The sequence below is a fragment of the Artemia franciscana genome, chromosome 21, assembly GCF_032884065.1.
Source record: "Artemia franciscana chromosome 21, ASM3288406v1, whole genome shotgun sequence".
NCBI classification, from domain to species: Eukaryota; Metazoa; Arthropoda; class Branchiopoda; order Anostraca; family Artemiidae; genus Artemia; species Artemia franciscana.
In genome coordinates, this window is record NC_088883.1 from 21,033,393 (window position 1) to 21,055,206 (window position 21,814).

The following is a 21,814-nucleotide window of genomic DNA, read 5'->3' on the forward strand; positions in this document are numbered from 1 at the left end:
AGAATCATAAATTTTTACAATTGTACTTCATCAGTGATAGAAATTCTGAATTGAATGCACGTTGCGAAATTTCTCCCAACGTTGAAAGGACAATCGTTTCCCAATTGCAACATCTTTTCCACGAAAATAATAAGTTAGTGCGTCTGTTCAAAACAGCCATCGATTTGATGCCTACTGATACTCATAAAATTGTTATTTCCGCTGACAAAACGCCTCCTGGCCAACATGTGCGTAGATACAATGCTCCGACTATCGACGAAGTGGCAATCGTTATGGTCGGTGATCAGTTTTTACCTCGAGATATTATTTTACATAAGCGAAACGCTCAGTTGTTAAGAATTGCTGAAACTCATCGATGCTACGATGCCCTACAATATCCTATCATTTTTTTAGATGGAGCCGCCGGCTATCACTTTAATATTAAATTGGTGAATCCAGCCACTAACAAAGAATTGAATAAGAAATGCAGTGCAATGCATTATTATTCCTATAGACTAATGATTCGGTAGGATGAAGAAAATTATATTTTAAAATGCCGTGAATTGTTTCACCAATTTATGGTTGATATGTATGCTAAAATTGAATCAGAACGTTTGCTATATATCCGCCTGAATCAGACCAAGCTCCGCTCTGAACAATACATTCATTTGCGAGATGCAGTTATAAATGACGGTAATACCACAAACGTTGGAAGATTAACAATTTTACCTTCGTCATATGTTGGCAGTCCCCGTCATATGCATGAATATGCTCAAGATGCTATTGCGTATGTTCGTCTCTATGGTCGTCCAGATTTATTTATTACATTTACATGTAATCAATCTTGGGACGAGATACTGCAGCTTTTACTTCAAGGACAATCGGCGGTTCATAGGCATGACATTACGGCACGTGTCTTCCGGCAAAAGTTGAAATCACTGATAAACTACCTTGTAAAACATGAAGTGTTTGGGTCAGTGCGATGCTGGATGTACTCAGTGGAATGGCAAAAACGAGGTTTGCCACACGCACATATACTAATCTGGCTACATAAAAAAATTACTTCAAACGAAATTGATGATGTGATTTCCGCTGAAATACCTGATAAAAATGTCGATAAGGGGTTACATGATATTATTGTAAAAAATATGATACATGGACCTTGCGGTGCACTGAACGAAAATTCACCATGCATGGCCAAAGGAAGGTGCACAAAGCAATATCCTCGACTTTTAGTACCCAAAACAATTACTGGCAATGATGGTTACCCACAATATAGAAGAAGATCTACTGAAGATGGCGGTAAAACAGCAATAATGAAGAAGCGTAACGGTACCACCATCGAAGTAGATAACCAGTGGGTTGTTCCATATTCCCCTTTATTATCAAAAACATTTAATGCATACATAAACGTTGAATACTGTAACTCCGTAAAGGCAATCAAATATATATGTAAATACGTCAACAAAGGCAGTGACATGGCAGTTTTTGGCTTGCAGTCCGAAATCAAAGATTTCGATGAAATCGTAGAATATCAGGCTGGAAGATACATAAGCAGTAATGAAGCTGTTTGGCGAATTCTTTCATTTCCGATACATGAACGTAGTCCAGCTGTTGTTCACTTAGCGGTACATTTACAGAATGGTCAACGTGTTTATTTCACGGAAACCAACGTGCAACAAAGAGTCCTGAATCCACCGGATACAACATTAACAGCTTTTTTTTCGCTTTGCAAAAATGATTCTTTTGCGAAAAAACTGCTGTATACTGAAGTGCCTTCGTATTACACGTGGAATACTAAAAATAAAGTATTTGAACGTCGAAAACAGGGTAAGTCAGTCGACGGCCAACCTACCATCTTCAAAGATACCACGATAGGAAGACTCTACACCGTTCACCCCAATCAACATGAATGCTTCTTTCTACACCTGCTTTTGGTGAATGTACCCGGTCCGACATCCTTTGAGTATTTGAGGACTGTAAATGGTACTATACATGACACTTACCGTAGTGCATGCCAAGCTCTGAATTTATTGGAGAATGACCAACACTGGGATAACTGCATCAATGACGCGTGCGAAACGTCAACCCCAAGTCAAATTCGTGCATTGTTTGGCATCATTTTAACAACTTGCTCTCCACCAGCTCCTACAGATTTATGGGAAAAATATAAGTCAAAAATGTCCGAAGATATACTTCATCGAAAACAGTTAGAGACGTCAGACATGACTTTTGATTTTACACCAGAAATTTATAACTACACTTTAGTTGTTATAGAAGATTTTTGCATAAGTATGGCAAACAAACCTCTTCAGGGTTTGGGAATGCCTTCACCTAACCGTATCGCTGCTGTTTCGACATGTGTAGAATTGGATCGTGAACAAAGTTACAGTACGAGTGATCTATTGTCGTATGTACAAAATAACATTTCCAAGTTAACGTCGGAACAAAAAGACATTTATGATACGATAATGGATTGTGTCGATAACAACGTTGGAGAAATTTTCTTTTTGGATGCGCCAGGAGGTACTGGTAAAACGTTTGTGATAAAACTGGTTCTGGCATCAATTCGATCTAAAAATGATATAGCGTTGGCAATTGCGTCGTCCGGAATAGCCGCAACATTGCTGCCTGGTGGAAGAACTGCTCATTCCGCTTTGAAATTGCCTCTGAACTTGCATTCTACAGAAACTCCCACGTGCAATATTTCCAAATCATCTGGGATGGGTAAAGTATTGCAGCAATGCAAACTTATTATTTGGGATGAGTGCACAATGGCACACAAAAAATCGCTCGAGGCTCTGGATCAATGCTTGAAAGATTTGCGAGGGAAGTCGAAACCCTTTGGCAGCACCTTAATATTGCTTGCGGGAGATTTCAGGCAAACATTACCTATAATACCTAGATCAACTCCTGCAGACGAAATGAATGCTTGCCTGAAAAATTCTAATTTATGGGCACACGTAAAAACATTAAAATTAACTACAAATATGCGTGTCCGATTGCAAAACGATGACTCTGGTCAAACATTTTCAGATCAATTGCTGGCAATGGGAAACGGAAAGCTCCCAGTAGACTCAATTTCAGGACGTATACAACTACCTGCTGATTTCTGTAATTTAGTGACGTCCAAAAATGAATTGATTGAAAAAGTATTTCCGAATATTCTAAAAAATTATAAAAATAATAAATGGCTAAGTGAAAGAGCGATTCTCGCACCCAAAAATATAGACGTCCACGAAATCAACAATATTGTTTTGACCAAGATTCAAGACCAGGCAGTCCTTTACAAGTCAGTCGACACAGTTTTGGAACCAAATGAAGCGGTTAATTATCCATCTGAATTTTTAAATTCCATAGATCTTTCAGGGTTTCCACCACACGTGCTACAACTAAAAATAGGCGTACCAATAATATTGTTACGTAACATAAACCCACCAAAGCTTTGCAATGGCACTCGACTTGCCGTAAAAAAAAACAATGGAAAACCTAATAGAGGCCACAATCCTGACAGGGCCTTTTGAGGGTGAGGCTGTTCTTATTCCTCGCATTCCCATGATTCCAACAGATCTGCCTTTTCAATTTAAAAGATTGCAATTCCCAATTCGATTAGCATTTGCAATCACCATTAACAAAGCTCAAGGTCAATCATTAGAAAAATGTGGTATTGATCTTAATACTGATTGTTTTTCCCATGGACAATTGTACGTTGCATGTTCGAGGGTCGGTAAACCTGACAATCTATTTATATGCAGCGAGAATTGGACAGCGAAGAATGTTGTATATTCTCAAGTTTTACGCAGTTAATTTGTATTTCGGAACCAAATGAAGCGGTTAATTATCCATCTGAATTTTTAAATTCCATAGATCCTTCAGGGTGTCCACCACACCTGCTACAACTAAAAATAGGCGTACCAATAATACTTTTAAGAAATATCAACCCACCAAAGCTTTGCAATGGCACGCGACTTGCCGTAAAAAAAAAAACAATGGAAAACCTAATAGATGCCACAATCTTGACAGGGCCTTATGAGGGTGAGGCTGTTCTTATTCCTCGCATTCCCATGATTCCAACGGATCTGCTTTTTCAATTTAAAAGATTGCAATTCCCAATTCGATTAGCATTTGCAACCACCATCAACAAAGCTCAAGGGCAATCACTAGAAAAATGCGGTATAGATCTTAATACAGATTGCTTTACCAATGTACAATTGTATGTTGCATCTTTGAGAGTCGGTAAACCTGACAATCTATTTATACGCACAGACAATGGGACAGCGAAGACTGTTGTATATTCACAAGTTCTACGTAGTTAATTTGTATTGTATCTATCTATCTATCTATCTATATAAAAACGAGTTGTGTGTATGCATGTTTGTTTGTTTGTAAAAAGAGCGTTTGCATATGACGTCATTATTAGTACATACGGCTTTGTATATGGACAGACAATGGGAAAGCCAAGAATGTTGTATATTCGCAATTTTTACGTAGTTTGAAACACATATATAAATCTATCTATATTCACAGGTGGGACACAGGGACACAACTACAATGGCGCGTAACTAATATGGCGCGTAACGACTTACGCGCGCGGGGGGGCTTGGGGGGGGGCGCGAAGCGCCCCCACCAACTAGGTGTTGGGGTGGCGCGAAGCGCCACCCCAACAGCTAGTATATATATATATATATATATATATAAAATATATAAATACAAATAAATATATATATATATATAAAATATATAAAAACAAATAAATATAAACATATATCTATATATATAAAAATAAGTTGTCTGTCTGTGTGTCAGGTGACGTCATGTTTCTGTGTCGATTGACGTCATGAAGTTAGTTGTCGTCATTTTTGCTATGACGGTGACGTCATTAATGGTATTTAAGACATGCGTTAATGCGTTCACGCTGCTGATAGAGAAAGTAAGAAAAGAAAGCGTGCCGAGGAATCACAAGAACAGCAAGAAAACAGGCTTGCAGCTGATAGAGAAAGTAAGAAAAGAAAGCGTGCCGAGGAATCACAAGAACAGCAAGAAAACAGGCTTGGGGCTAAAGAACGCAAAACCGCGCATGAAAATCCACCAGGAAAGCGAGAGTCAAAACATATCAAAACTGAAAATGATAGCGATGATGATTGGGTTTGGGATTTTAACTTGGATAAGGTCATCAATGCCTACCAGATTTAAGTTAAAAAACAAAGGTTCGGCGATATGTACTTCATAGTGACGCTGAAAAATAAAGAAGAAAAAAAAAACTGAAAAATGTAAAAAACTAAAAAGAAAAAACACTCAACGATAAATTACAGACCGGGACACAAATGACGACCGACACAGAGGGAATATAAATGACGAACGGGAACCTCAAAGAAAAATTACAGACTGGGACACCCGGACACAAATCACGACCGGGAATATAAATGACGACCGGGACACAGAGACACAACTACAACGGGGACTCCGGGGGCACAGGCGGGATATATAATTGACGACTGAGACACAGGGATTGTTTGAATAGAAATTACTGACCGGGACACAAATGACGACCGGGACACTGGGACACAGGGAATATAAATGACGACCGGGACACTCAAAGAGAAATTACAAACTGGGACACCAGGACACAAATGACGACCGGGACACAGGGAATATAAATGCTATTTATATGCACAGACAATGGGACAGCGAAGAATGTTGTATATTCGCATGTTTTACGTAGTTAAAAATATATATTTATATCTATCTCTATTCACAGGTGGGACACAGGGACACAGCTACAATGGCGCGTAACTAATATGGCGCGTAACGACTTACGCGCGCGGGGGGGCTTGGGGGGGCGCGAAGGGCCCCACCAACTAGGTGTTGGGGTGGCGCGAAGCGCCACCCCAACAGCTAGTTATATATAAAAATATATAAGATTGCAAGGAATATAAACAAACTTTTACTTTTACCAGTTTGGTCGCATTAAGTGTTCCTCATGAGATAGAGCGATACGATATTTATTTTTTTTAAATCGCTATCACACGCCCCGAAGGGCCAACTTTGTTCTTTGGGGTAAATAATAAAAAAACGGATAAAAAATTGTAAAACCTTAAGGACGTTCGATACCATAAATGCCATTTTGTGAGACTCAGCATCGATTAACAGTCTCAGAGACAAAGCGCCCATTAGCAAATTTTTCCATCACCACAGAGAGCTTCAAAGCAATTTTGGTGACAATTGATAGGGGATCTGAAATGTATCAACGTTCCAAAAACCTAACAAGAGGTTAGTTATAAAAAGAAAACATATAATCTCTTACTTATTGTTAAGCAAAACGCGGTCTTTTCAATGCAAATACAGCCTAAATTATACATATTCTGTGTCGGCAAAGATTTCAACCAAGGGGGTTAGCATAACAGTGAGCTTCAAAAGCTGTCAAATTACTCAATGAAACTTTTTTTTGAGTTGATTTTCAACGTTTTCTAAGCTGGTAGACTAGAATATTTTTAGGGTTTGCCCTTTGCTGAACTTTAAAAAAATTCTACTCCGATCAATAAAAAAAAAAAAAAAAAAAAAAAAATAAAACAAAAAATTCACGCATTCTAATGAAGGAAGTCAAAAATGAATATCTTTATCAGCGGCACAAAACAGGAGAAGATGAATTTGCTGGAAGATTTTCAGGAAAGTAGGTGTCGGCTTTTTGTTTCTGTTGCTTATTCGAGATTTTTTTTTGATCAGAGCTATTAAAGTAATGGCTAGACCGCCCAATCATTTCTCAATAGTTTGGCCACAAAACTTAAAAAGTTTATAACGGACGAGATAACATTATCCCTTATGGTATTGAAAAGCCTTAAAAAAACAATGATACAGTTAAAACTAAAAACTAAAAATAAAAAGCAAGTCAAATTCATAATCAAGGAGGCACACTCGTGCCTCTATAAAGAGGCGACACACGACGATGTTAAGCGATCTTCGGTTCCAGTGGTCGCAGACGAATGGGGAGGGATGCATTTCGTAGCCCGAGCTCCAAATAAGAAACCTGCAAAATTTCATCCCCCTCCAACTTTTCCTTCATGGGGAAAATATGGCCGAAAGTTTCAACCTGTCAACCCAAGCCCCCCTTTAACGTTGTCCGATCGGGCTGAAATTCACAAGTTAAGGTCCCCTAGGGCCCAGGAGCTTATCCGCGAAATTTCAGCTTGATCCGATAACTCCTTCCCTGTTTTCCAGAAACCACGCATAGCCACTTAAAATTCATTTACTTTTTTTTTCCTAGACGCCTACAGGTCACATCCGACATCGGATCTGGGTGTACGAAGACTCATTCGATGCGGAATTCTCCGAGTAAGTGCCCATGAAAGTTTCGTAGGAAAATCTTAACCCCCCGAAAGTTTCGACCCTCCAACCCCCCCCCCCCCCACCCCTTTTAACGTTGTCCGATCGGGCTGAAATTCACAAGTTAAGGTCCCCTACGGCCCAGGAGCTTATCCGCGAAATTTCAGCTTGATCCGATAACTCCTTCCCTGTTTTCCAGAAACCACCCATTAGCTATTTAGTTAACGGATTTCTCTCCATAAGAGCCCATGTTAATTTGAAATTTTTAAAAGCTATTGAGAAGTTATATTTACACACATGTAAGTTATTAGCTCAGTTGGTAGAGCGTGAGACTTTTAATCCTCGGGTCAAGGGTTCAAGTCCCTTACGGGCGGTTTTTTTTTCACAACATCAAAAAAATTTTGATAACACCTGGACAGCTTATCATTTGAGAGATAACAGAATATTAGCTTCTTATGAGCAAAAGAAACATTTCGGTCATTCTATCTATTTTTTTTTTCTATTTTATACAATGATTTAAAAGCGGGGGGGGGGGTTCCTCTCCTAATTCCTGTACGAGGAGTACAGGAATTATTAAATTACATCCACCATGGATTGTAAAAAACGTACAGAATTAATATGAAAAAAAATTAAACCTGTACAAAAGAGTCTTTAAAAGCGGGGGGTTTGCCTCTCCTAATAGTCTTCTTATAGTCCTAATAGTCTAATAGTCCCATGTTAATTTTTGAAATTCGTAAAAGTTACGAATATCAACATTCAAGTACATCAAAATAATCAGCTCGGCACGGCGAGAATGACTGCAAGCATCATAAAAATCCAGCTCCATTCCAGAAAAAATTTTGATAACACCTGGACAGCTTATCATTTGAGAGATAACAGAATATTAGCTTCTTATGAGCAAAAGAAACATCTCGGTCATTCTATCTATTTTTTTTCTATTTTATACAATGATTAAAAGCGGGAGGGGGGGGGGCGGCAGCCACCCAAGTTCCTCTCCTAATTCCTGTACGAGGAGTACAGGAACTATTAAATTACATCCACCATGGATTGTAGAAAAACGTACAGAAATAATATGAAAAAAGCTTCGTTTTCTTAAAGAGTTAAAGAGGCTGCGTCCCAAAGTCGAACCTTAAAACGTACAGGAATTAGAAGAGGCAGTTGGGGGGCTGCCGCCCCCCAAACCCCCAGCTTTTAAAGACTCTTTTGTACAGGTTTTTCGTTTTTTTGCTAACCCCCCGCTCTTGGCTTCGGAAAGGCCCTCTTTTAATTAAAAAATAATTGAAATGAATGAATAATGGAATAACTTCGAAAAATGTTAAACACAAGAGGACAGGAGAACCATTGCGCCGAAACTAGTAATTAGCAACAATGAAGTCCCCCCACAAAAAAAAACCTGTCCAAAAGAGTCTTTAAAAGCTGGGGGTTTGGGGGGCGGCAGCCCCCCAACTGCCTCTTCTAATTCCTGTACGTTTTAAGGTTCGACTTTGGGACGCAGCCTCTTTAACTCTTTAAGAAAACGAAGTTTTTTCATATTATCATTATTTAAGACCGTCATTTTATCAAATTCATATATATATATATATATATATATATATATATATATATATATATATATATATATATATATATATATATATATATATATATATATATATATATACAAGTTAAAAGAGATGTTAAAAAAGGGAACGAAAACGTGGGAGCATGTAAAAAAACGTGGGCAATGCAAGTACAAATAATAAAAAGAAAGAGAATGTGAACCATCAGATAATCATACCTCTGTTTACAATCACCGGAGACCTTAATTCCTTTCTCTTGGTTCCAAGAATATTGGATAGTGATAGGGATTTGTTCTGTTGGACATTCAAAAATGGTTTTGGTTCTGCTGGAGCTGTAATAAAGGGTGATGGACGCGTTGGCGAAGCTGCAGAATAGGCTAGTCCTAGTCTTGGAGGGGAATCATTTTCAGTGGACGCTGAAACAACATAAATAAATAAAAATAAACCTCCTGAAACATAGTTTTAAATTAGACCTATGTTCAATAAAATGAAGCCTAAAACCGAGAGACATGCTTAAATTGACTCTTCGACAATCAAACCGGCCACAATATAATTTTACTCCTGGCAGAGCATCCCCCACCCCGATACTTATGCATTTTTTTTAGGTTTTATTATATTTTTGTTGTCAATTATGGTGGTTGCCTTTCGATCTCCAATTTTCTTGCCCCAATGATTAGCAAATGCGAAAAGCGTTCTTCGGCATTTTGACGATCCGACAATCAAATTAACCACAGCATAATTTTAGCTGACAGAGCATCCCTCCACCCCAATACTTGTGCACTTTTTTGAGGTTTTATTAGATTTTTTTGTCAATTATGGTGGTTGGCTTTCAATCTCCGATTTCCTTACCCCCATGATTAGCGAATGCAAAAAGTATTCTTCAACATTTTGACGATCCGACAATCAAATCAACCACAATATAATTTTAAACGACAGAGCCCCCCCCCACGACCCAACACTTCAAAAATTGTGAAATGGATTATTTCAGTTACAAAGCTTATCCCCCCCCCCCAGATCTCAAAACTATAGGTTTTCACAGCACATCTCGGCTTTGATTTGATTTATGTGCGTTAAATTTTGCTAAAACAGGAGTTACTGAGAGCTTTTGCCCTAAATCCACTACTTCCTTTGAAGTAAATATGCACATACGTGGTAAATCCGCACATACGATTACTGAATAGACAAAACCGAAGAAACTTTCTGGCTCTCTAATTAAACTTTTAATCATAACCAAAATTGACATTTGAAAGTTTTTCGAGCAATTTTTATGGCACTTGGTATTTACGAAGTGACAAATAGCGATCGCAAATTATCTCGGCCCGTCTGTCTGTCTAACTTACGATAGAGTGATGGGATCTTAATGAAATTTCATATTTAGAAGGACCTCGTAACTCAGATTTCTTATATTGAATCCCGACCGGATCCAGTGTCATTGGGGGGAGGGGGACCTGAAATCTTGGAAAACACTTAGAGTGGACAGATCAGGACGAAACTTGGTGGAAAGGATAAGCACAGGTCCAAAATACGTGACGTGAGGTATTTGTAACTGACGAAGGAGTGATCAGATCTTAATGAAACTTGATATTTAGAAGGATCTTTAGAAGGATCATGTGCTTCAGAGCTCTTATTTTTAATCCCGACCAGATTCGGTGACATTGCGGGAAGTTGGAGGAGGAAACCGGAAATCTTGGACAACGCTTAGAGTGGAGAGATCGGGATGAAACTTGATGGGGAGAATAAGCAGAAGTTCTAGATACTTGATTGACATAATTGGAACGGATCTGATCTCTTCGGGGAGTTGGGGGAGGGGGATTTCCAGTGCTTTGGCGAGTTAGGTGCTTCTGGACGTGCTAGGACGATGAAAATTGGTAGGCGTGCCAGGGGCCTGCACAAATTGACTTGATAACAGTCGTTTCCCCGATTCGACTATCCGGGGGCTGGAGGGAGAGGAAAACAGAAAAGAGATATATTTTTAAATTACGAATGGGTGATTGGATCTTGACGAAACTTAATATTTAGAAGGACCTCGTGTCTCAGAGCTTTTATTTTAAATTCCGACAATGTCGACAGATTTTTATGCTGATTTTAAATATATGACTTTCATCAGGTTTATTTTTACCCATCAAAACTTTCACCATTGGATTCAGCGTATCAGAGAACCCTACTGTAGAGGTTTCAAGCTCCTATCTGTAAAAATGTGGAACTTTTATTTTTTACCAGAAGAAAGATCACGGATACGAGTTTATTTGTTTTTGATTGTTTTTTTTTTCAAGGGTGATCGTATTGACTCAGTGGTCCTAGAGTTTCGCGAGAAAGCTCATTCGGACTGAAATTAAAAGTTCTAGTGCCGTTTTTTAGTGACGGAAAAAATTGCAGAGCAACTCCCACGCTCATTTTTTCCCAAAGTCACCGGATCAAAATTTTTCACTTATTGAGTGGAGTCACTATGACAGATAAGTACCAAATATACGAAAGAAAACCTTGTTCAACTTGACCAACATCACCAAGAGGAACCTCTTCTTCAGTTTCTCTCAGAGGTTCATTATTTGAAACTACTTCGGAATATGGAGGTGGGGCTTCTCCAGGAGGAGGTACATAAGCATTTGGAGGTTTCCAGAAAACAAAGTGCGGTGGCGGCTCTTCCATAAATTCAACACGATCTTGACCATTTAAATAAGCAGCTGAACCAGAGAGATATCCCATGCTTGCTAGGCTTTCACATCCTCGCCAATTGTTATTTCGACCTATAATGGTATAATGACAGAAGGTTTTAATTCAACGTCTAAGAGTCATAAACTTTGCCTTTATAGTTAGTCCAACAAACTTATTTAATGTATTTTCCACTGACTAACCAGATTAAAAATACTAAGTATTTTGTATTTTCCACTGACTAACCAGATTAAAAATACTTAAATGGATATTAAAAACTCTGTTCCACTAACAGGCTAGATCAGGATTGGCCAACCTACGGCCCATCTGAAATATTTTTCTAGCCCAGGATATCCATTATAATTTACAAAATATATTAACAAAGTAGTTAAATCAACCTATTAAAGTACACTACTTTTCTATCCATCTATTCAAAATTAACTGCTTAAATTACAGGAATATACAAGCTTTGAGTTTAAATTCAATTTTAAAAGATCCAAAATGGATCAAAATGGCCTGCAAAATCATCCGGGTCCTCCCCGACCTAGACAAGAACTTTTGGCAACCTACATGTACATAGCGTGTTTTGATTTAGTTCAAATATACCCCAAAAATATTCCCTTAAAATTTCACCATATAACACTCAGCTTCAGTAGAAGGAGTAGCATTGGTAGCAGCAGTAGTAGCAGCACATGGAGTCTTGTTTTTTTTTTTTTCAAAATACCCCGAAAACTTCAACTTAATACCCTAAGCCGTTCCTGGAACATTGATGATATGTCCTCTTGACAACCATCATGAAATTAGTGTATTTTGGTTTAGTTCAGCATACCCTCAACATTCCATGAAATTTTCCCTTAATACACTCGGCTCAATTGATTCAGTTCAATTTCTCTCAAAATATTCCCTGAAATTTTCACTATTAATGCCCTTAGCCTTATCAGTATGCATATATTGCTTTTTCATTAGTTGAAATCCCCTTCATCATACCCTGAAAGTCTCAACTTAATACTCTAAGCTGTTCCTAAGATATTGCTGATACAGCCTTCTGAAAACCTGCATACAAATAGTGTGTTTTGATTTAGTTGACCTTTTCCTCAACATTCCCAGAAATTTTGAGCTTACTGCCCTTAGCCTTAGTAGTAGTCTCAGCAAAAGAAGCAGTAGCAGTAGTAGCCTGCCCGTGTTGCCTTTTGATCAATTAATCATTTTCCTTAGCATTCCCTGAGCATTCCAACTCAATATCCTAAGCCGTTCCTATGATACACCCTTTTGACAAACTGCATGCACATAGTATCTTAGGATTTAGTTCAGCACTCCCCTCAAAACTCCTAAGACTATCGCTTTAAAATCCTTTGCCTTTGGAACACCAAGGATCAAACATACCCCCTTTACCAATAGCAAATACTATATATAAACAATGGGCCTATTGCATAACTTACAGCCCATGCCCAAGGGCAATAGGGAATTGTCATCACTTGAGGCACAGTTATTGGACCTTTTAACTATGCTGAACAAAATGTGTATCTCAAAATTTTATCGGATTTCTTTGGGGGAATAAGTGCCGTGGGAGGCAGCTTGCCCTCCAATAGCTTTTGACTCTTAAAAAGGGCACTAAAACTTTTAATTGCCAATGGAATAAGCCCCACCAAAGTTTTAAAGAAAAATCCTGCCATACGAAGTGCCTTGGTAAAAAAAAAAAAAATAATACATGGAGTCAACTTTACTTAGGCATCACTATGTCTATGAAAGAAAATCCTTGGAATATTAATCCATTATCATAATCTAACCTCGTTTTCGGCTACTTTCAAAGGTTATATGAATTTACAAGATTTTTATTCTTTTTTTGTTCAAAAGTCATTTTGATATTCAAACTTAGTTCAATAGAGCAAAATAATTATTCCTATTCATAGACTATTGTAATTAATAGTAAGTAATTACAACAGGCTTTGCAAAATTTCCTAGCTAATTAGTTTTTCATAAAAAAAAATGGCGCCAAAAAATTATGGACATTAGAAAACGCAATTACTTTTCGAATTCAATTTTAAAAGTTCTACTCTATTCTTACAACGAAAAATAATTCACTTTTGCTCCTCAGTTGATAATTAATAGAACTTTAGACAAAACTATTAATTGAAATGTAAGCATCATAATTAATATTAGCAAATGGATAAAAGCAGCATTATAGCTAACGATTTTATGTTGCAACAAGGAAAATTCAGAAAAGCATTGATGTGGAAACTTCAGGAAATAATTAACATATGATATTAAACTTAAGATTATTGAAGCAACAAAGGAAAATGTATCTTTTTAAACAATTCTAAATAAGAGCCAAGAACCAGACAAGATTCCACGTAATTTAACCATTTTTTCTTCTTCTTGGCTGTTTTGACAGATTCAGGCCCCAAGTGCCTTGAATTCACGAAAAATTAAGGAGTGTGGGGGGGGGGGTCAAAATTTGAGGCGCAAGGGATGGGGCAAATTCGTTATTTTTTCAATGAAAAAAACATATAAGGACATTTTCAAAAACAAAGGGTATTTCTCTAAGTCTAAAAAGGAAGGACGAAAATCGGGGGTTACATGGCCCCTCCCCCTTCAATTTCCACCACAAGAGGGCCACAGGAGATCTTAGCTATTAGTGATAAAACTTGCCATTTTTTATTTGTTTATTCTCTCATTGAGCAATTGAGTTCAAGGAAATTTTAATATAAAATAACAGCTAAAGTTATATAATAACAAAATACAATAACACTTTTTTTTATAAAGAAAACAACAAATGGTAGCGAAGGTGTGCCATTCCTACAGTCAAATCAATACTAATAACACTCACAAGCAAATCCATAAAAAAGTAAACCGTGGACAGTTTTGGGTCCAGCCTAAATAGACCGGCTCATACTCAATCAAAAATACGAGATAAAGAAAAATAAGACTGAATGTATTTAAATAATAGCAACGTTTATTTTTACCTACGAACAAACATAAAGACTGACAGGCGGTCAGCCAGGTTGGTGTCTCTAAAACCAATACAACCCTTCGCAAAACTTAAAATGAAAAGAAAATCCTACGATTTTGGTAAAGACCTTCTGTTTTTGCTAAAAAAAAATTGTTACCGGTGTGGAACTTGAACCCAAGATTCTCCAACGATTTCCATTACATAACCACTGTTTCATTTTCAATTAACCAAAATGAAGAGGGGAAAATATGTTCCAAGGTTCCACGATCTATATCGGACAGAATGAAAGAATGCCGGATTAAGAAAGAGTCACGCAAGGACTTTCAACTGACATGATTGGTTAGCCAAAGTGATGCCTTTGGAACCGCATATTTTCTAACTTACAGGGACTTCCAACCTTGATTGGTTAACCAAAGTGATGCCTTTGGAACCGCATATTTTCTAACTTGCAGGGGTTATTAGAGATTTCCAACCTTGGAACAACAGACACATCTGGCGATTTTGGCCATTTTTACAAATACATGATGAAACAAGTGAAATATTTATTGAAAGATGAAAATAAGCAAATAAAACTCTCTAATCTCAAGAATTAATTAAATAAAAAGCCAATTCCTAGTTAAAATATCAATTTTGTTAAGAGCCCAGTCGAACAACAGGCACAAAAAACCTTCACATTTTGTCCCATCCCCCCAAACACAACCTTCTCTAAACATTTTACCTTGACTTACTTGACTTAATGCTCCTGCCGAAACGTTTCCGGCATCGAGAGTGATGCTACATGGTGCCTCCATTTAGACCGGTCTCTTGCAAGGATGTGGACGACCTCCTGAATATTTGCCATGGCTAAGAAGGCACCTGTCGTGTCCTTCCATCTGGTTGGGGGACGACCTCGTGGGTGTTTCGGCAGTGGAGCACGGAATGAAAGTTAAAAATTGTTCGTGCGGGAGTGTCGGGGGACATGCGAAGAAGATGTCCATGCCAGCGTAGTGTTCGTTGGGGGAGTTGGATTGAGAAGGGCGTTTGAGCAGTTAACACGAGGAGGTTCTCGTTGCTAACAAAATCGTGCCAGCGTAGTCCTTCAATGCGGCAAAGATGTTTTGTTTGGGCTATATTTACGGTGCTAAGCACAGACTGAGTGGCTAGTCAGGTTTCGGATCCGTAAAGAAGCACGGATCCCACCGAAGCATTGTATATGCGCATCTTGGTCCTACGGCTGACAGAAGGTTTCCTCCAAAGGGCACTTAGTCTTCCCACTACTGCTGAGGCTTCGGCAATTCGGTGCATTTGATCTTTGAGGATTGATCCGTCATTTGTGAGGATAGAGTCAAGGTATGTAAATTCCTGAACAATCTCAGCTGGTTTGTCACCAACCATTAGGACTGGCGGGGGAAGCGGTGAGTTACAGGGTTCAACAAACATCACTTTTGTCCTCTGCCAATTAATCGACAGCCCTATCTTTAAGGCTTCATCAGCAAGGATCTGTAGGGCTTCTGTGAACTTCGACGGTGAATCGGAGACAAGAGTGATCTCTAAATGAAACCAGAAGGAGTTCTGACCTCTCTTGCGCCCAGGACAAAATTTTGATTACCATCTAACCTCCTTCTGTCTTCCTAAAATTTGATGGCCAAATTTTAACAAATTTTAACATTTGAATCTGACTTTTCTTACAGAGAGAGACAGAGAGATCGGTATATTTAAAGACTATCGTTGCATAGCTAAATTCATTTTCTTCAACTTCTTACATTTAAACAAAAATCACACATAACGGCACAGAATTGAAAATCGATGTGAAGAATGTGAAGAAAGACATATTTTTAAGAAATATTTTCTCAGAATGAGTTGGAGTAACTATTAGTTCGTACTTCAGGGGTTAGAAGTTTATTTTGTAACCAAGATCAACTATTGGGATAATTTCGGATTTAATATGCTTAAAAATTATTGCCAAACATGTTTTCTACTTTATTCTAATAAAAATAAAATTTAAAAACTGCGAAATGATTGTAAATGTCAGGATATTTATTTGAAATTTTGCGCCCCTGCAACCTTTTTCACCCAGGACATGTGCCCTCTCTGTCTCTCCCCTAAAACCACCTCTGAATAAAACCTAAGAACTGTGAGGAATCTCAAAAAAAAAAAAAAAAAAAACTCGCTTGCCTTTAAGGATAAAATAAAATGTACAGTCTCTTGTTAGCACCCGAAAACATAACGAGTATAATGGTGGGTACGCCAAAGAAATACTCAGATTATCATCAATTTCAGATTAGTGATTAGCTGCACGATACATACACTTGCCAATTATACAAAGTAAGATTTATCAGAATTCAATTGGCAACTTATTGTAATACCAAATGATTATCTTTATTCCTTGGTATATTCCGTTCTATCCAAAATCGATGATTTACTTACCCGCTTGTCTTCGCTTGCCCCTTAATCGATGTACCAAAAAAAATAATAACCCCAAGGATAGAATAGCTGCAACAGCGCTGGCAATAAGCCGGAGTCCTAAATCAGCTCCAATACGGCCACCTCCACTTGCGTCACCACCTTCTAAATAGTCGTCCACACAAATGAAATCACAACATGAAGTTCCAACACGGAATGATTTGCAATCCTATAGAAAAAATATCTTTAACTCAAGGACGTATCCAAGATCTTCTTCTTGGCGGTTGGGGAAAACTTTAAAAACGCATCAAAAACTTATTTATATGCATTTTTTTACATCTTTACGAGTCGGGCAGACATTTTGATGTGAAGAAGGCAAGAAAACCCCCCTAGACCCTCCCCGTATACGGCTTTGCTGTAACTGCACTTTTTATATCATGATTTAGATTTATGTTTGTTTGTAGCGAGGCTTACCATAAGATAACTATCTATAGACTGCTTTCTTTTGTTAATTTTATAGGTAAGCTGTACACAAACATTTGCTCCGGTGGGATGTCAAAATATGAAAAAACATAATGTGAGTCATTATCCTCGTACTTTCTCGGGTGACAGCCCCTTCTACCCTCTCAGTATGCAGGCATCTTCGGTTCCATAGTGAATAAAAACAAAAAAAAAAGAAAGAGGAAAACTACAGCCAGTGAAATACTTTTAAAAATATTCCACTGAACAAATAAAAAGAAAGGCGTACATACTTCGTCAAAGACATCAGCTAAGCCATCTTAAATGCACCAAAAAACATAAAGGAGCAAAACACCCAAAAAAAAAACAAAAATAGGGCAAAATCGAAAATCAAATAGTGACATCTTTAAATAATAATTTGAGAAAACAGAAGAAAACAAAACAATTAAAACAGACACAAAGATAACAAAGCAAATAGAAGATTTCACATGGAAAATTTGTTCCATATTTCAGTGTTAAGCGCCAACCTTACTTAGTTTGCATTTTGAGCATTGGCTTTTTTATTCCCAGTTTTATCAAATTTTTCTTCTAATTAGAATTTTCTTATTTATTTTTGCATTAAAAACATCTTCGCAGATCGCTTGCCCCAAATATATATGCTTTTATTCATGTTTCTTTTTATGGTTTTACATTGTTGTTTGTGTTTCCTGATAGGGTATCCCGCGTGGTCTTGAAACTTACAGACTAGGATATTACATCTTTTTAGGGGGAACTATACTATTTATTTGAATACATACTGTTTATTCCCATTTTATTTTTATAAAACTTGGAAGCAAATTTATAAAATTTTATAGGAGAATTTTATAGTAAAGTCAATAGTAGAACTTCCCTATCAGAAGTTGTCTTACGCCCTTTTTATGGCAAAAAAGTTAGAACTATATTTAAAATGAAATTATCACTCATGAAATTCGAATCCACAAAATGTATAGATGAACCCTATTGACATAGGATAGATGTGGTGGCGGACTCTTGCTGAGAACGAAAGAGGAACAAATTAAAAAATCAATACACTAAACTCACGTTTTAGAAAATGAGATTTAAAGCTTAGAGACCGATTAAGATATTGATAATAAATCATTGTTCTTTATTTTAAGATAAAAGCTTTACCAGAAAAGGCACCTCGAAGCGTCTTCAGAGAGTAAGGACTACTCTCTGAAGAACACGAAGAGGCGAGCTGATATTACTACCTCTATCCCCAGAGATAAACCAAAAAAATACGAGTTTTGTAAAAATTTCAAACCTCCAACTGCAAGGAAAAGGAATACAGTCTCAGACACATTAGGACTTCAGCATAATCGTAGAAATATTCCTATTTATTCGTTGTTTTCGTTTTTATAACATCTCTACGCAAAGTATATAGAAGGAGGATAAAGAGGGTGGCAAGCCATTAGAGGTTTTTAGTGGGAAGCTCATTTTTCAAATAAATCTTACCCTATCTCTTTTTATTCTAAACTGTATTGTATTTTTTGCATATGATTATTCTATAAGTACGAAGATTCTTTATGCATAGATTTTATTCACAATTGATTGGAATTTCTATTATATTCATTTCAATGTGTTTAAATTCTCGTATCAAAACATCCAAGATATGCGGCCTTTTTTCTTTATTTTAGGGTAGGCGTTTGAAAAGATCCTTGAGAAGATGTTTGAGGAGGCGTTAAGAGGAGGAGCATTTTGAGAGCTCCAAGAATTGCTGTCCAAAACTTGTGTTCCTTTGAAAGTTGTAAATAATTTACTTATCACGGGGTAACAAGAAACCCTACAACCCGTCAATCTTCTCCATGATGCCCTCAATTAAGAGTCGACAGTCTACCTACATACGGTGTCTTATATGGGGCCAAAAAACAAAAACTCAGGGATGTTGAGTTCTGGGACAATGAATGGCAACTTTAAATTACTCTAAGGCTAAAAACACCCAACGAAGATCTCACTCAGCAAATCTTGGGGAAAATTTCGAGCAATTAGAACTCCATGTCCTGCTTAAGCATGGAATTAATTGTGAGCCATGGCTTTAGGAGGGTCATGAGACCCTCCTAGAGGGTAACTCTTTACCCTTTCACCGTTACTATGAAAAGATCATCATATTTTAGTTGTGTGTTTTGTTTTAAGGTTTGGTTTTTTATATTTTCAGTAGTTTTGTTCTGCACTGAGAACGGTCAAGTGGAGGTCTTGACCGAAATATTTGCATAATTCAACTTTTTACTGACTGTTTATTGTCTTCGTTTTATTCTTTTCTTCGCCATTTTTTGTTTTATCATGATTAGCCAGGGTGGTCTCAGAAATTTTTCACGTTTGGCTATTGCCCTTTTTCCCCCTTCCCAGATCGTAAAAGACTAAAACCTGTTGAATCGTTTGCGCTTTACTGAAAACGAAAGATTTTACAAATATTTTCTTTTATGTTTACAATGTTAAAAAATAACTCCGAATTAATACCATAAAATACCAAATATTCAGTTTATTTTGATTATATATCAAATATTCAGTTTATTTTTATTTGTTCTTTCCAGTCGTCTTGATTATTATAGTGATTTTGTGTTTATTTTTCCTCAATGTTTTGGAAAAAAATATAGTGTTCAAGATACATACAGTTTCGAGCTTTAGAAAATTTGCCTGGTTTTACAAAAAGGAGTAAACATACCCTAAAAGTCATAGAATCTGAAATAACACCATCAGATTCAGCGTATCAGAGAAACACACAGCACAGGTTTCAACCTCCTATCTGCAAAAATACGGAATCTTGTATTTTTTTTTTGCCAGAAGAAAAATCACGGGTGCGCGTTAACTTGTTTGTTTTTCCCAAGGGTGATCATATCGACCCAGCGGAGATAGAGCAACGGGATAGGGCTTTTAACCGAAATAAAGGTTCTAGTGCCCTTTTCAAGTGACCAAAAATTCGGAGGGCAACTAGGTCCCCTCCCACACCGCTGTTTTCTCAAAATCATCCGATCAAAATTTTGAGATAGCTATTCTGTTCAGCATGGTTGAAAGGCCCAATAGCTATGTCTTTGGATATAGCGTGACCTCCCCCCCCCCAGAGTCCCTGCTAAAATGTCTTTAAGTGATGAAATTTGCCTATTGTTTACGTATAGTAGATATTATTGGGATGTATGCATGCAATCTCAGGTTGGGAGGAGAGGACGAATATTCTGCGGCGAGATTTTTCACAGGGAGAATTTACCAAGGAGATGAAAGTTTCCAGGAGACGAATTTTTCAGGAGAAATTTATACTAAAGGAATTCGAGAAGTATCCACTTTTTGGATTCCACGAGAGGCCAATCCCTGGATTCCACGAGAGCCCTATCCTTTCATTCAATGAGAGCCCTTTCCTGTCATCCCCATGGGAGCCATCAGCTGATTGTTACCTCATAGGAAAAGTTTTATAGGAGATGTAGGAGTTAATTCTTTCAAAACCCTTTAGGGGCCACAGAAACGGGATTTCTTTGGATACTAAGTCATAGGGTTTGGGGTGTTAGCAAATAGTGTTTTTTCTTCAGGATGCACACATTACCGAACAGTTTCTCTAAAGAAAAAGCAGTCGTAACTGAAGGGGGCAGACACATGGGTGCTACGTAAAGACAGTGCAAACGTGAGATGTAACGGAATCGTGTGTACCTTGCTAGATTTATTGGGGGTGAGGTAGTCTTACATGGATAAAATGATAGCAAAAAGAACCATGAATTAAAGAAAGTTGAGAGCCCTAGCAAGCAGTTCCAGAGGCAGGGGGTTGTTATTAGAGATCAATTTAAGCCCTTTTAATATATATTTTAGCGCTTTAATGAAAATGCTACACCCCTGCAAGAAAAAAGAGACAAACTTTGTATTTGATTATTTCTGAGAGGTTTTAATGAAAATTCCTAGTTTCTTTGAGTCTAGACTATGCATATTTCACGCCACCTTAACAATACGTGGCTAGGCCACCCTAGAAAGCAATCCCAGAGGGGGAGGACTGCTATTAGAGGTAAAGTTCCAATTACACTTTACTTCAAGTTTTATAAAGCTCCTATAAGCAAAAAATAATAATTTTACATTTTCTAGCTAGAAGAAAGACAACGGATGCGTTTGTTGGGCAGCTGGTCATACTGTGAGGATTCTACAATTGCTGATGAATATAATGGAAAGTGTTGATTGTGCAATCCATGTAAATTGCATAGAGGATTCGCAGTGTCTTCAATTGCTGTCTTAATGAGATTTGTGACTCTCACACTGGAGTTATCCTATGTTACCATTGTCACTATGATTAATGTGATTAGTGGACAATACTTACCCTGGGATGAATACACAAAACCTTAAACATCATTTCAGTTTATTTCTAAGAGACTGGTCTATGCTTCAATTGTTTGAATCATAAGATCTGGATTTTACGAGATCGCTGAAAAAAACCGACTACTACGATAATAAACCTACTGATTTTATTTAGCTGTTGTAGAAAGTGATTCTTCATGTGAGAATATCGTAT

General features: G+C 37.5%; 1 protein-coding gene across 1 annotated transcript in view; it reads right to left on the minus strand.

The window, feature by feature from the left end:
* Positions 1-21,814, minus strand: part of LOC136041004 (integral membrane protein DGCR2/IDD-like) — a 52,008-nt gene that overhangs the window by 16,098 nt on the left and 14,096 nt on the right. The window contains exons 3-5 of the mRNA XM_065725500.1: positions 16,864-17,068; positions 11,339-11,602; positions 9,077-9,274 (exon numbers count right to left, since the gene is read on the minus strand). Coding sequence (XP_065581572.1) covers positions 9,077-9,274; positions 11,339-11,602; positions 16,864-17,068 — 667 coding nt within the window. The remainder of the gene's footprint in view (positions 1-9,076; positions 9,275-11,338; positions 11,603-16,863; positions 17,069-21,814) is intronic.